The sequence below is a fragment of the Ovis aries genome, chromosome 1 (assembly GCF_016772045.2).
Source record: "Ovis aries strain OAR_USU_Benz2616 breed Rambouillet chromosome 1, ARS-UI_Ramb_v3.0, whole genome shotgun sequence".
NCBI lineage: Eukaryota > Metazoa > Chordata > Mammalia > Artiodactyla > Bovidae > Ovis > Ovis aries.
In genome coordinates, this window is record NC_056054.1 from 192,426,963 (window position 1) to 192,441,022 (window position 14,060).

The 14,060-nt window shown below is 37.1% G+C and overlaps 1 protein-coding gene across 23 annotated transcripts in view; it reads right to left on the minus strand.

The window, feature by feature from the left end:
* DLG1 (discs large MAGUK scaffold protein 1) overlaps positions 1-14,060 on the minus strand; it is a 267,124-nt gene that overhangs the window by 98,293 nt on the left and 154,771 nt on the right. For all 23 annotated transcript variants that reach the window (XM_060419292.1, XM_060419287.1, XM_060419286.1 and 20 more), the window contains 2 exons: positions 4,539-4,589; positions 1,639-1,763 (listed from right to left, as the gene is read on the minus strand). In XM_060419292.1, the coding sequence (XP_060275275.1) occupies positions 1,639-1,763; positions 4,539-4,589 (176 nt within the window). The remainder of the gene's footprint in view (positions 1-1,638; positions 1,764-4,538; positions 4,590-14,060) is intronic.

The window sequence follows — 14,060 nt, forward strand, 5'->3', positions numbered from 1 at the left end:
CCTAAGATTGTGTCTAAGGAAGCAACAAAGATGCCAAAGATCTTTGCTTAACAAGATACTAAGGATATCTTCTGAAATGAAACATTAAACAAAAGACCAGTTACTTACATTTATTTAATTTAGAAAACAGGTTAATTCATTTAAAGTTTGCATTAATCTTTTCTTTTTGTGGTGCGTGTGTGTGTGTGTTATTCGCTCAGTCTTATCCAACTCTTTGTGACCCCATGGACTATAGCCCACCAGGCTCATTTGTCCATGGGATTCTCCAGACAAGCATACTGGAGTGCACAGCCATTCCCTTCTCCAGGGAATCTTCCCAACCCAGGGATCAAACAACCTAGGTCTCCTGCACTGCAGGCAAATTCAGCCACCAGGTATGAGATAAAAACTCAGGATATATCAATATATGATTCCCTACCCTGCTTATTTAACTTATATGCAGAGTACGTCATAAGAAACGCTGGGCTGGAAGAAGCACAAGCTGGAATCAAGATTGCCAGGAGAAATATCAATAACCTCAGATATGCAGATGACACCACCCTTATGGCAGAAAGTGAAGAGGAACTCAAAAGCCTCTTGATGAAGGTGAAAGAGGAGAGTGAAAAAGCTGGCTTAAAGCTCTTAACATTCAGAAAACTAAGATCATGGCATCTGGTCCCATCACTTCATGGGAAATAGATGGGGAAACAGTGGAAACAGAGTCAGACTTTATTTTTTGGGACTCCAAAATCACTGCAGATGGTGACTGCAGCCATGAAATTAAAAGCCGCTTACTCCTTGGAAGGAAAGTTATGACCAACCTAGATAGCATATTGCAAAGCAGAGACATTACTTTGCCAACAAAGCTCCATCTAGTCAAGGCTATGGTTTTTCCAGTAGTCATGTATGGATGTGAAAATTGGACTGTGAAGAAAGCTGAGCACTGAAGAATTGATGCTTTTGAACTGTGGTGTTGGAGAAGACTCTCGAGAGTCCCTTGGACTGCACGGAGATCCAACCAGTCCATTCTAAAGGAGATCAACCCTGGGATTTCTTTGGAAGGAATGATGCTAAAGTTGAAACTCCAATACTTTGGCCGCCTCATGCAAGAGCTGACTCATTGGAAAAGACTCTGATGCTGGAAGGGATTGGGGGCAGGAGGAGAAGGGGACGAGGATGAGATGGCTGGATGGCATTACCGACTCGATGGACGTGAGTTTGGGTGAACTCCGAGAGTTGGTGATAGACAGGGAGGCCTGGCGTGTTGCAATTCATGGTGTCACAAAGAGTTGGACGTGACCGAGCGACTGAACTGAACTGAAACTTAAGTAAGTTTATACATATTCTCCACCCAGAAAATAACTGAAAATACAATGGGAAATCTACAATTTCTACACATTTGTTCAGAAATATTTAAATTATTAATCAAAATTATTATTCAAAATGTTTAATTTCTAAGATAAAACTGAATTCCTAAATGAAAAGAGGGAAACAATGCTTAAAGCACAATTATCTCATTCATTCATTTGATATTTGAGCATCTACCTTATGTTAGTTATTAGGATAATGTTTCTTATTTGTATTTATTCATTGTTTATTTTCTCTCAAGAAAAAGACACAAAGAAGACTTGGTATCACAACATCAAGTACAAAACATACCTCAATCTTCCATCTTGGGCAGCTGCTCCCCCTGCAATAATTTTAGTAATGAAAATACTTGAGTCATCTCCAATGTGTGGGTTGTCTGTACCTCCTGCAATGCTGAAACCAAGCCCTGAATTTCCCTGGGAATAGAGGGGGAAAAATTGACATTGAAAATAAATTATTGATAGGTTCCTGTCACTATAGGACCTAGAAACTGTACTAACATAGGCAACATGCATATAAAGGCATATATATATATATATATATATATATATATATGTATGGAATATGATGATTTTTAAATTAAAAAATATAAGGAAAGCTATTATTTTCTCTGAATTCAGGGGTATTACTGCTGAATAGATGAGGCTGAAGAGGTACCGAGTACTTTCAGAGTTTAGTCTACAATTCTTTCTTAAAAGTATGCATAGCTCATCCTTGTAGAGGTGTCACTATTTAGGTCTCTTTCTCCGAGACTGCATCCAGCTCATGTTTGGTAAGCCAAATTGATCCCAAGAGGAAAACGCTTAAATGATCCTTGTGCTGCTGTTACTTCCAAGTAGGTAATATTGATATATCATTTCAGCCTTTTAAGAAGAGGGTACTTGGTGGGGCTTTGCTTCTGCTAACTTTGCCATCAACTTATTTTAAAATTACCAAATTGTATCAGCTAAATAACATTGCCATCATCCTTGAGGTGTTTAACCAAGAAACCTACCTGACTAGCAAAAGGCATTTTTTAAATACTGAAAGTCTAACTGGAGAATTTAACATTGGTAAGCTTTCTTGACAGCAAAGTTAATTTTGCCAAAGCAGCATTGCTTCTTATTCATTTTATGTACTGATTTTTGAATAATATTTTCTTTGAAGGAACGGTTCTCTACTGGTACACAAAGAAAAACTGATCTCAAAGGTATTAGACATTTATTTTTTCAAGAATGATTTAACTTTGGTTTTCAGTAGGCTCAAATAAGTGGGTATATCTGGATATATTACTAAACTGTATAAAATACCTTAAAATTCCACTCAATTATCATAGTCTTAAAATTCGATTTTAACAAAATAAATTTTCCAGTCTAAACAAAGAGTTACTAAAGTGGTAGTAAATAGTATCAAAAGGTTGTATGGGGACACCAAGATACTCAGGTATTCTTTTTTATTTGCTTTACAAAATCAAGATATAATTACAAATAATTTTGTGTAGGTTTAAGGTATACAACATGTTGACTTGATACATTTATATAGAACAATATGATTACCACTTTATTTAGCTTAGATTACTACTTTATGTACTAGCTTTATTTAGCCAACACCTCTATGAGGTCACATAATTGTCATTATTTTTTATGGTGAGAACATTTAAGAACTAGTCTCTTGCAATTCTGAAGTATATCATACAGTATTGTTGACTATATTCACTACACTGTGCATATAAGAAGTCTGGACTTATTCATCATCTAGTTCCAAGCTTGTACACTTTAACAATATCTCCCTAATTCCTGGTATTCAAGTCCTTTAATCAGTGAAAAATACAATATACAGTTCTGACTAAAAGAATTTAAAAGGTACTAGGAAAAAATGAAAACATGAATGAGGTAAAAAGTTAGGATTATGTCAAGAAATCTCCATAAAGCGGGGGAAAAAACCAAAATGCCACATTAAAATGTGCATAATACATTAATATTGTTTACCTATAAGACTCAGTCAGCTACCTCACTTGAATAGGTGGCCCAAATCCAGGTAAACAGGCAGTAAAAAATCTATTACACATGTAAAAGACCCTCTGAGGTCTATTTTCACTCAGTTTATCTGACTACAAACATAAATCTAGTCCTTTACGAACATTAAATATACAGATATTCAGTTATTTAGAAAAGTCACTTATGTAAAGCACCTCATTTTCCAAAAAATGACGGTCAGACAAGGTGGCACTGCTAAAATATAGCATCAATTGAATGCAGATATTCTTAAGGGGAAAATATATCAAGAAAATTCACATATGTGAATTGTGAGTGTGCATGCTTGAGCTTAGTTGTGTCTGACTCTTTTTGACCCCATGGACTGTAGCCCACCAGACTAGTCTGTCCATGGGATTCTCCAGGCAAGAATACTAGAGTGGGTTGCAATTCCCTTCTCCAGGAGATCTTCCCAACCCAGGGATTGAACCCACATTTCCTTCATCTTCCTACATCTGAATTGCACCTGTAAGTTATTTTCTGACTAGGGAAATGCATAATAAGAAAGTTTTCAGTAAGGTCTTTTCCAGTAAACGTATGGTTATTATTTTTCTAGGAAACAAAACTGATACAGTGATCAAGTTACTAGCTCAAGAGACAAAATACTCACTTAAAAGAAGTAATACTTCATTATATGAAAACTATTAAGAACTGAGAAAATTTGAGATATTGTCAGTCTAGAGGAGCACAAGGAGACATAATAACTAAATGTAATATGGTATTCCAGATAGGATCCTGGAGGAGAAAAACAAAGTAAGGAAATTCAAATAAAGTATAAACTTTCATTGATAATAACGTATCCAGTGTTACTTCACTGGTTGAAACAAATGTATTTTAGTAATGTAAGATGTTAATAAATAGGTGAAACTGAGTCTAGGGTAAATGGAAACTCTCTGTACTACTTTTCTACAAATCTAAAAATTTTAAATGAAAGTTTATTTTTTAAAAAAAGTTCTTAAAGGAAAGCAACATGTTCATACATGTTCAAAAGCAACATGAAAATACCACAGCTAATTATATGATATGTGGACTTATTAAAGAAATTAATATTATTACATGGTTCTGCTTTTGAAAGATGATCTTCCTTAGATTCTATATGAAAGAGCAGTATATTTAAAGAGTTCTTTAAAGAAACAGATTTCTTTTCATAAAAGCTTAAGATAATGAATAGGCTTTTACCCTTTCAAGTGTGATTTCTTCATATTCATAATCTGCATCAGTGCCATTAACCTAGTAGGGAAAAAAGTAGCACAGGAATTTAGAATGTAAAATTTAAAATGACAAGACAATTTTTGTATGATTTCTTTTTTTCCCACTTTTTTTTTAAAATGGAAGGATAACTGCTTTATAGAATTTTGTGTTTTTTGTCATACATCAAGAATCAGCCATAGGTAGACCCATGTCCCTTCTCTTCCGAACCTCCCTCCCACCTCCCTCCCCATCCCACCTTCCAGACTGTCACAGAGGCCCTGTTAAATGAAAGCCTGCTAAATGTGATAGTAATCAAATAACATAGCTCGATTCTAATAATTTTGGGAAAGATTTTCAAGGAATGGAACAGTGCAAACGTGATTAATGACATTTATGATACTGTGCCTTTCAAATACAGAACGGGTACACTCAGCTTTTAATACTTACTGAACTCTTGATCCTCTTCTTCGCTTTAATTCACACATCTAATTAGCTTCCAATTCCTACTGACTTAAATACTTCAGTTGTTCCTGAACACCATCACCTCTCCATTTTCATTTCTATCACTTTGGCTCGAGTTGTTATTCATCCCTTCTGGGCTACAGCAAATGTAATCTACTCCAACTCTTAGATTACTATTCTTCACTGCTCAAATCATTCTAATGTGTTTTACACAGATGGATCTTCCTGGAACCCATGTATCACATACTTTCTCCAAAATTCTCTGAAACTCTCATACAAGGCTCTGTATGAACTGACCCAAATCATGACTCAACTTCATTCCTAACATGTATCTCCCCTCTTCATGGGCCTTATATACCATTAAACTTAAATGATTTGCTCTGTCCTTTACATATCCTTCAAGTTCTCACCTCTATAATCTTTCTGGTGATATGAAACTGAGCAAAGTAATCTCATAAATCAAATATGGATTGTGATAAACTGAATCTCTAGATGCCTCCCATCTTCCATCCTTAGTGCTCTTCTGCAATATGATTAAACCACCCTACCATCAAGAGATGTTATCTCTTTCCCTTTCCCTTGGATCTAGGCAGGTTCTAGATGACTTCTGCTAAAAAGAGAGTGGCACAAATAATGCTCTGCGATTTTGGAATCTAGGTCATGTGATGCCTTGTAGTGTCCGCCTTGTTATAAAGAATGCACCTTCTAAGAATTCAGAAGCTGTAATGTGAGGAAGCTCAAAGACCCTACGAGGTGATTCAAATGAAGGAGCATCAAAGACCTTTGGCCAAAAGCCCCAGCTGCACTTCTACCCAGCAACTGGCATTTGACTGTTGGCCATGGTCAATGAGGCTGTTTTGGGTCTTCCAGTCTTTTCCATGCCCCAGACAAGATCATGAGAAACAAAACTATCCAATTAATTCAGAAAATCATGAGAAATAATTATTTTTTAAGCCACTGTGTTTCACGGTGGCTTGTTATACAGCAATAGAATAATGAAACAACAGAAAAATGAAATCTATGTAAGCCACTTTTTTTTCTTTACCATACTGTAAGAAAGCAACCCCTAATTCAGGTTCAATTCATGAGACAACAACATCATTAAACACATTCAAACTGGGCTTCTAAATGCCATGAATACATTATCAAAACCACAAATTACCATTTCATTACTGTAAAAGAACAAAAAAACGATGGTGTAATATTTTCAAAAGCAATATGGTTTCCAGGAAAATGACAAAATGGGTGATAAGTTTTCTTTTCGTAGTGTCTTTACAAAATGTGGCTTTCAACAGGAAAAATATGCTTGGCTAATGGGTTTATCACTCTCAATAGGACAAGGTGAGAGGGAAACAAGAAATAAAATTAGAGAAGAGAAATAAAATTAAATCAATCTTTAGACAAAATAATATATTACTGACAAAATATTTGAGTCTTTTTCCTCATCCTCAAAAACAGAAAAGCATAGATTTAAAATACTTCATGAGAACTGTCATTGCTAGTACTTTCTAGGTTTAGAATTTAGTCCTAGTAACAAAATGGGATTCTATATTAAGGATGAAGCTGTAAGCTGGAGAAGTGGATTGGGGCCTGATTGTGAAACATCGTGAATGTTTTCCTGATGAATGGAAAATATTCTTGGAAATTTTGGAGCATCAAGTAGGTTTAACTGTTTTCCAGAAAAAGAACCATGGCAGTGTGGAACACAAAGGAGAGATATTAGAGAAAAGTAAATTGGTAAAGAAGTTATGGAAATAATTTTGATAAAAGGCAAAATTTCTAAAGATACTTAAGAATAGGCAGTAAATTTCTAATTATAAAAAAATCTTAGCAGAAAAAAATTCATGAAGTCATAACTAAGAACAACTTATCTATAATCAACTTGACTAGGAAAAAAATCAGATTATATAACATATACCAAGGTGAGTTGTGTTCCACTCACCTAATATAATTTGCAGCTTCCCTGGTGGCTCAGCTGGTAAAGAATTCACCTGCTATGTGGGAGACGTGGGTTTGATCCTTGGGTTGAGATGATCCTCTGGAGAAGGGTATGGTTGGTTACCCACTCCAGTATTCTGGCCTGGAGAATTCCAAGGACTGTATAGTCCATGGGGTTGCAGAGAGTCAGACATGACTGAGAGACTTTCACTTTTCAATATGATTGGGGACAAGAACTACACTTTTACCAAAATGCTGTTTTATAATATATTTTATTATCTGTGGAGAAATCGCTCCAAATTGCTCTTAATTTTTACTTGGTTGTTTTTGAGTTTTTAACTTTTCTATAACAAACTGTCCAAGAGAAGTTTCTGTGATGATGTAAGTGTAATATAATCTGTCTGGTCCAATACAGCAGTTACTTACCCACAAGTGACTACTGAGTGCTTGTAATGTGACTACTGCCAGCAGGAAAACTATAAATATCATTGAATTTTAATCAATATAAATTTAAATACCAACATGTGGCTAGTGGCTTGCAATTCTGGAAGATGTAGCTCTAAGTGAATCATTAAATCTAACTATATCCTTCCAAAATACATGCACATATTCTCTTTTTATCTCTCCTCCTTCCCCCTTTCCTTTCTCCTCCCCCGACTCCAAATACACATTCTCTTTTTTGGTGCTATGATTGGCACTATACCAAATTTACAGATTTATCTGGAAAAAAGAATGATCTCTACTTTATCTTTCTGTTCTGCAACAAAAACTGCTCTGTACTTAAGTATTCCTCTATACCATCAATAAGTTTCACAGCTTTCTTACAACAAACTATATACATTTCCTGTTGTGTCTGACTCTCTGTGACCCCATGGACTGCAGACCACCAGTCTTCTCTGTCCATGGAATTCTCCAGGCAAGGATACTGGAGTGGGTTGCAATTTCCTTCTCCAGCGGGTATTCGTCCTGACCCAGGGATCAAACCCAAATCGCAGACAGATTCTCTACTGTCTAAGCCACCAGACAGTATGCGGCTTCAAGTTGATTGCTAGGTATTTCATATTTCACTGGTTTTTGCTAGTATATTTGAATACCATTCACTATTTAATATTTCAGTTGTTTTAGCTTTTTAGAAAAATATAATTTGCTTCAATTATAGATGATATGCCATAAAGAATACAGATGTCCTTGGCCCCTTATTCCTAAAGATTAAAATTTTCTAAAAAGCTTGCATTAATATATCCAAACAGGACAGACAAATCTAATACATAATAGATATTAAGACTCTCCAAATAAAGATACAAAGAAGTCTAACTGAAGACTTCTCCATCATTTAAGGTTCATTTCAGTAATACTTTTCAAACTATAAAGTAATACATTAAAATTCAAGATTTTGCCTATCAACATTCATACAACTCACTGTGTGATTGTGATTGTGGAAGTTGTTCAGCTGCATCTGACTCTTTGCAACCCCACAGACTATACAGTCCATGGAATTCTCCAGGCCAAAATACTGGAGTGGACAGCCTTTCCCTTCTCCAGGGGATCTTCCCAACCCAGGGATCGAACCCAGGTCTCCCATATTCTAAGGCAATTAAAAATCTCAAAAGTACATACCATCATAAGGTAAGAACCTAAAAATAAAAATGTTCTAGGAAGAAAATGTTCTTCCTAATGAAAACTCAACATTAATAAATAAAAAATATTAACCCTGAAAGAATTTACTCATGAATTTTTCCTAAAGAAAGAATAGCCATTTAGGTCAACTTTAAAATAATATAGTTATTAATTAAACGTACAGAAAAACTGAAGCTTTCATTGCATGGACTATAGCCAGCCAGGCTCCTCTGTCCATGGAATTCTCTAGGCAGGAATACTGGAGTGGCCAAAGAACTGAGATTCCACTAGCTGTTTGTTATGGAATTAAAGAGGATTAAAACAAACACACAAAAACAAAAATGAAAACAAGAAACAAAAGACAACTGGTAAATACAAAATCAGACAAACAACAACAAAAACAAAGAAACATACACATACACGAAAAACTGAAACAGAATTAACAAACGATTTATCTCCAAAATATACAAATAGCTCATGCAGCTCAACACCAGAAAAACAAACAACCCAATCAAAAAGTAGCCAGAAGACCTAAACAGACCTTTCTCCGAAGACGACATACAAATATGCTAACAGACAAGTGAAAAGATGCTCAACATGACTCATTATTAGAGCAATGCAAATCAAAGCTACAATGAAATATATCCTCACACCGGTCAGAATGACCACCATCAGAAATTCTATAAACAATAAATTCTGGAAAGGGTGTGGAGAAAAGGGAACCTTCTTGCACTGCTGTTGTGACTGTAAATTGATGCAGTCACTATAGAGGACAGTATGGAGATTCCTTAAATATCTAGGAATAAAAGGACTATATGACCCAACAATCCCACTACTGGACAAATATCCTGAAAAAACATAATTGAAAGACACATGTACCCCAGTGTTCACTGCAGGACTATTTACAACAGCTAGGACATGGAAGCAACCCAGATATACACTGACAGACGAATGAATAAAGAAGCTGTGGTACATACATACAATGGATTATTTACTGTTGTTGTTCAGTCACTAGGTTGTGTCCGTCTCTTTGGACCCCATGGACTGCGGCCCACCAGGCTTCCCTGTCCTTCACCATCTCCTGGAGCTTGCTCAAAATCATGTCCACTGAGTTGGTGATGCCATTCAACCGTCTCGTCCTCCGTCGTCCCCTTCTCCTCTTGCTTTCAATCTTTTCTAGCATCAGGGTCTTTTCCGATGAGTTGGCCCTTTGCATCAGGTGGCCAAAGTATTGGAATTTCAGCATCAGTTCTTCCAATGAATATCCATGACTGATTTCCTTTAGGAGGGACTGGTTTGACCACCTTGAAGTCCAAGGGACTCTCAAGAGTCTTCTCCAACATCACAGTTCAAAAGCATCAATTCTTCTGTGCTCAGCTTTCTTTATAGTCAACTCTCACATCCATACATGACCACTGGAAAAACCACAGCCTTGACTAGACAGACCTAGCTCTGACTATATGGACCTTTGTTGGCAAAGCGATGCCTCTGCTTTTTAATATGCTGTCTAGAACTGCCAACTTGTCTTCCAAGGAGCAAGCACTTTTTAATTTCATGGCTGCAGTCACCATCTGCAGTGATTCTGGAGCCCAAGAAAATAAAAGTCTGTCAGTGTTTCCATTGTTTCCCCATCTATCTGTCATGAAGTGATAAAACCAGATGCCATGAACTTAGCTTTTTAAATGTTGACGTTTCAGCCAACTTTTTCACACTCCTCTTTCACCTTCATCAAGGCTCTACAGTTCCTCTTCACTTTCTGCCATAAAGGTGGTGTCATCTCAATATCTGAGGTTTTTGATATTTCTCCTGGCAATCTTGATTCCACCTTGTGCTTCATCCAGCCCAGCATTTCATGTGATGTACTCTGCACATAATTTAAATAAGCAAGGTAACAATATACAGCCTTGAGGTACTCCTTTCCCAGTTTGAAACCAGTCTTTGTTTCATATCCAGTTCTAATTGTTGCTTCTTACCTGCATACAGCTTTCTCAGGAGGCAGGTAAGGTAGTCTGGTATTCCCATCTCTTAAGAATTTTCCACAATTTGTTGTGATCCACACAGTCAAAGGCTTTAGCGTAGTCAATGAAGCGAAAGTATAGGTTTTTCTGGAATTCTCTTGCTCTTTCGATGATCCAATGGATGCTGGCCATTTGATCTCTGGTTCCTCTGCCTTTTCTAAATCCAGCTTGAACGTCTGGAAGTTCACTATTCACTGTTGAATAGTACTGTTGAAGCCAGCATGGAGAATTTTGAGCATTACTTTGCTAGAATGTGAGATGAGTGCAACTGTGTGGTAGTTTGAACATTCTATGGCATTGCCTTTCTTTGGGATTGGAATGAAAACTGACTTTTTCCAGTCCTGTGGCCACTGCTGAGTTTCTCAAATTTGCTGGCACTTTCACAGCATCATCTTTTAGGATTTGAAATAGCTCAACTGGAATTCCATCACCTTCACTAGCTTTGTTCATAGTGATGCTTCCTAAGGCCCACCTGACCTCACACTCCAGGATGTTTGGCTCTAGGTGCGTGATCACACCATCGTGGTTATCTGGGTCATTAAGATCTTTTTGCATAGTACTTCTATATATTCTTGCCACCTGTTCTTAGTATCTTCTGCTTCCATTAGATCCATTATATTTCTGTCCTTTATTGTACCCATCTTTGCATGAAATGTTCCCTTGGTATCTCTGATTTTCTTGACGAGATTTCTAGTCTTTCCCATTCTATTGTTTTCCTCTATTTCTTTGCATTGTTTCCTTCAGTTCAGTTCAGTTGCTCAGTCATGTCTGACTCTTACAACCCCATGGACTGTAGCATGCCAGGCCTTCCAGTACATCACCAACTCCCGGAGTTTACTCAAACTCATGTCCATTGAGTCAGTGATGCCATCCAATCATCTGATCCTCTGTCATCCCCTTCTCCTTCTGCCTTCAATCTTTTCCGGCATCAGGGTCTTTTCAATTGAGTCAACTCTTCGCATGAGGTGGCCAAAGTATTGGAGTTTCAGCTTTAACATCAGTCCTTCCAATGAATATTCAAGACTGATTTCCTTTAGGATGGACTGGTTCGATTTCCTTGCTGTCAAGGGACTCTCAAGAGTCTTCAACAACACCACAGTTCAAAGCTTCAATTCTTCGGTGCTCAGCTTTCTTTATAGTCCAACTCTCACATCCATACATGACTACTGGAAAAACCACAGCTTTGACTAGACGGACCTTTGTGGCATTGTTCACTTAGGAAGGATTTTTTAAATCTCTGCTTCGTATTCTTTGGAACTCTGCATTCAGATGGGTATATCTTTCCTTTTCTCCTTTGCTTTTCACTTCTCTTCTTTTCTCATCTATTTGTAAGGCCTCCTAAAGCATTTTGCCTTTTTGCATTTCTTTTTCTTGGGGGTGGGGGGGAAATGCAAAAAGGAATATTACTCAGCCACAAAAACACCACATTTGAGTTAGTTCTAATGAGATGGATAAACCTAGAGCCTATTATACAGAGTGAAGTAAGATATAAAGAGAAAGACAAATATCATATATTAACACACATATATATGAAATCTAGGAAGATGGTACTGATGAACCTATTTTCAGGGCAGTAATGGAGACAGAGACATAGAGAACAGACAACAGGACCCAGGGCAGGCGAAAGAGAGGGCGGGTAGGGTGAATGGACAGAGTAGCATAGAAACACATACATTATAATATGCAAAGTAGATAGCCAGTGGGAATTTGCTGTATAATGCCAGGAGCTCAAACAGGTACTCTGGACAACTTAGAGGTGTGGCAGGTGCAGGGAGGTTCAAGAGGGAGGGGACATGTGCATACCAAGGGCGGATTTATGTTGATGTATGGCAGAAACCAAGACAATACTCTAAAGCAATTATCTATCAATTAGAAAAAAAAAAGAAACTGGAATGGTTAGTCATTCCATTCTCCAGGGGATCTTCCTGACCCAGGGATAAAACCCACATCTGCAGATTCTTTACCATCTGAGCCACCAGAGAAGCCCTGTGTAAAGAAAGCTACCAAAGTAAAATTAAATGAATTGTCCTAATTTTTCCTTACTCCTTATGGTTTTACAGAAAATACAAAGGAATAGTTAGGAATTATTTCAACAAATTTCTTCATTTCTGCTTATTATCAGAACCAGGAAGACCTCTAGAATTTTTGCTTAATATCTTAGTATTTAGGAAAAGAACAGGATTTCAGAGAGAGAATCAAACCCAATGCCAATGAAATTATAGTATCAATTAATACTTAACACTGAGTTTAACACATCATACTTGATTGTACAAGAGTGAAAGTTTTCTTTCACCCAAGGATCAGGAACAAAATAAGAATGTTAGCTCTTGCAATTTCTATGAAACATTTTAATGGTGGTTTTAGCCATGGCAATTAGGCAAGAAAAATAAATAAAAGGCATCTTTATTGAATAGAAAGAAGTGAAAATATTTGTTTGTATATTACATGACCTTATGTAGAAAATCCAAAGGAATCTACAATAAGAACAAAAATCAGAACTAATTTATGAGTTCAGTAACACTGCAGGATAGATTAATACCCCCAAATCCATTATATTCCTGCTGCTAAGACACTTCAGTCGTGTCTGACTCTGTGTGACCCCATAGACAGCAGCCCACCAGGCTCCCCCATCCCTGGGATTCTCCAGGCAAGAACACTGGAGTGGCCATTTCCTTTTCCAATGCATGAAAGTGAAAAGTGAAAGTGAAGTCACTTAGTCATGTCTGACTCTTAGCGACCCCATCAACTGCAGCCTACCAGGCTCCTCCACCCGTGGGATTTTCTAGGCAAGAGTACTAGAGTGGGGTGCCATTGCCTTCTCTGATATTCCTAAACACTAGCAATGAAAAATCCATACATAAAATTAAGAAAACAATTTCATTTATAATAACATTAGAAGAATAAAATACTTAGGAATAAATTTAATTTAAAAAGAGTAAGACAAATTCATTGAAAATTTAAAATGCTGTGAACAAAATTGACGATGTAAAGGAATGGATAAACAATACGTTCATGGACTAAGAGACATAATACTAATAAAATGACAATAATTCCCAGATACTGTATGCAATGTCTGTTGCAATTGTTTAGTCGTTAAGTCCAACTATCTGGACCCCATGGACTGTAGCCCACCAGGCTCCTCTGTTCATGGGATTTCCCAGTAAAGAATTCTAGAGTGGGTTGCCATTTGTCTCTCCAAGGGATCTTCCCAAGCCGTGGACTGAACCCACATCTCCTGCATTGGCAGGTGGATTCTGGGTGGATTCTTTACCTCTCATCCACTGGGGATGCCCATGCCAATGCAGTGCTAGTTACAACAGCCAAAGGTGGAAATGACCCAAGAGACCATCAAGAGAAGGATGAATAAACAAAACGTAGTACATACATATAATGAAAAATAATTCGGCCATAAAAACGAATGAAGTTCTAACACATGCTACAACACAGGTGAACCTTCACTGTACTACTCCTAGTG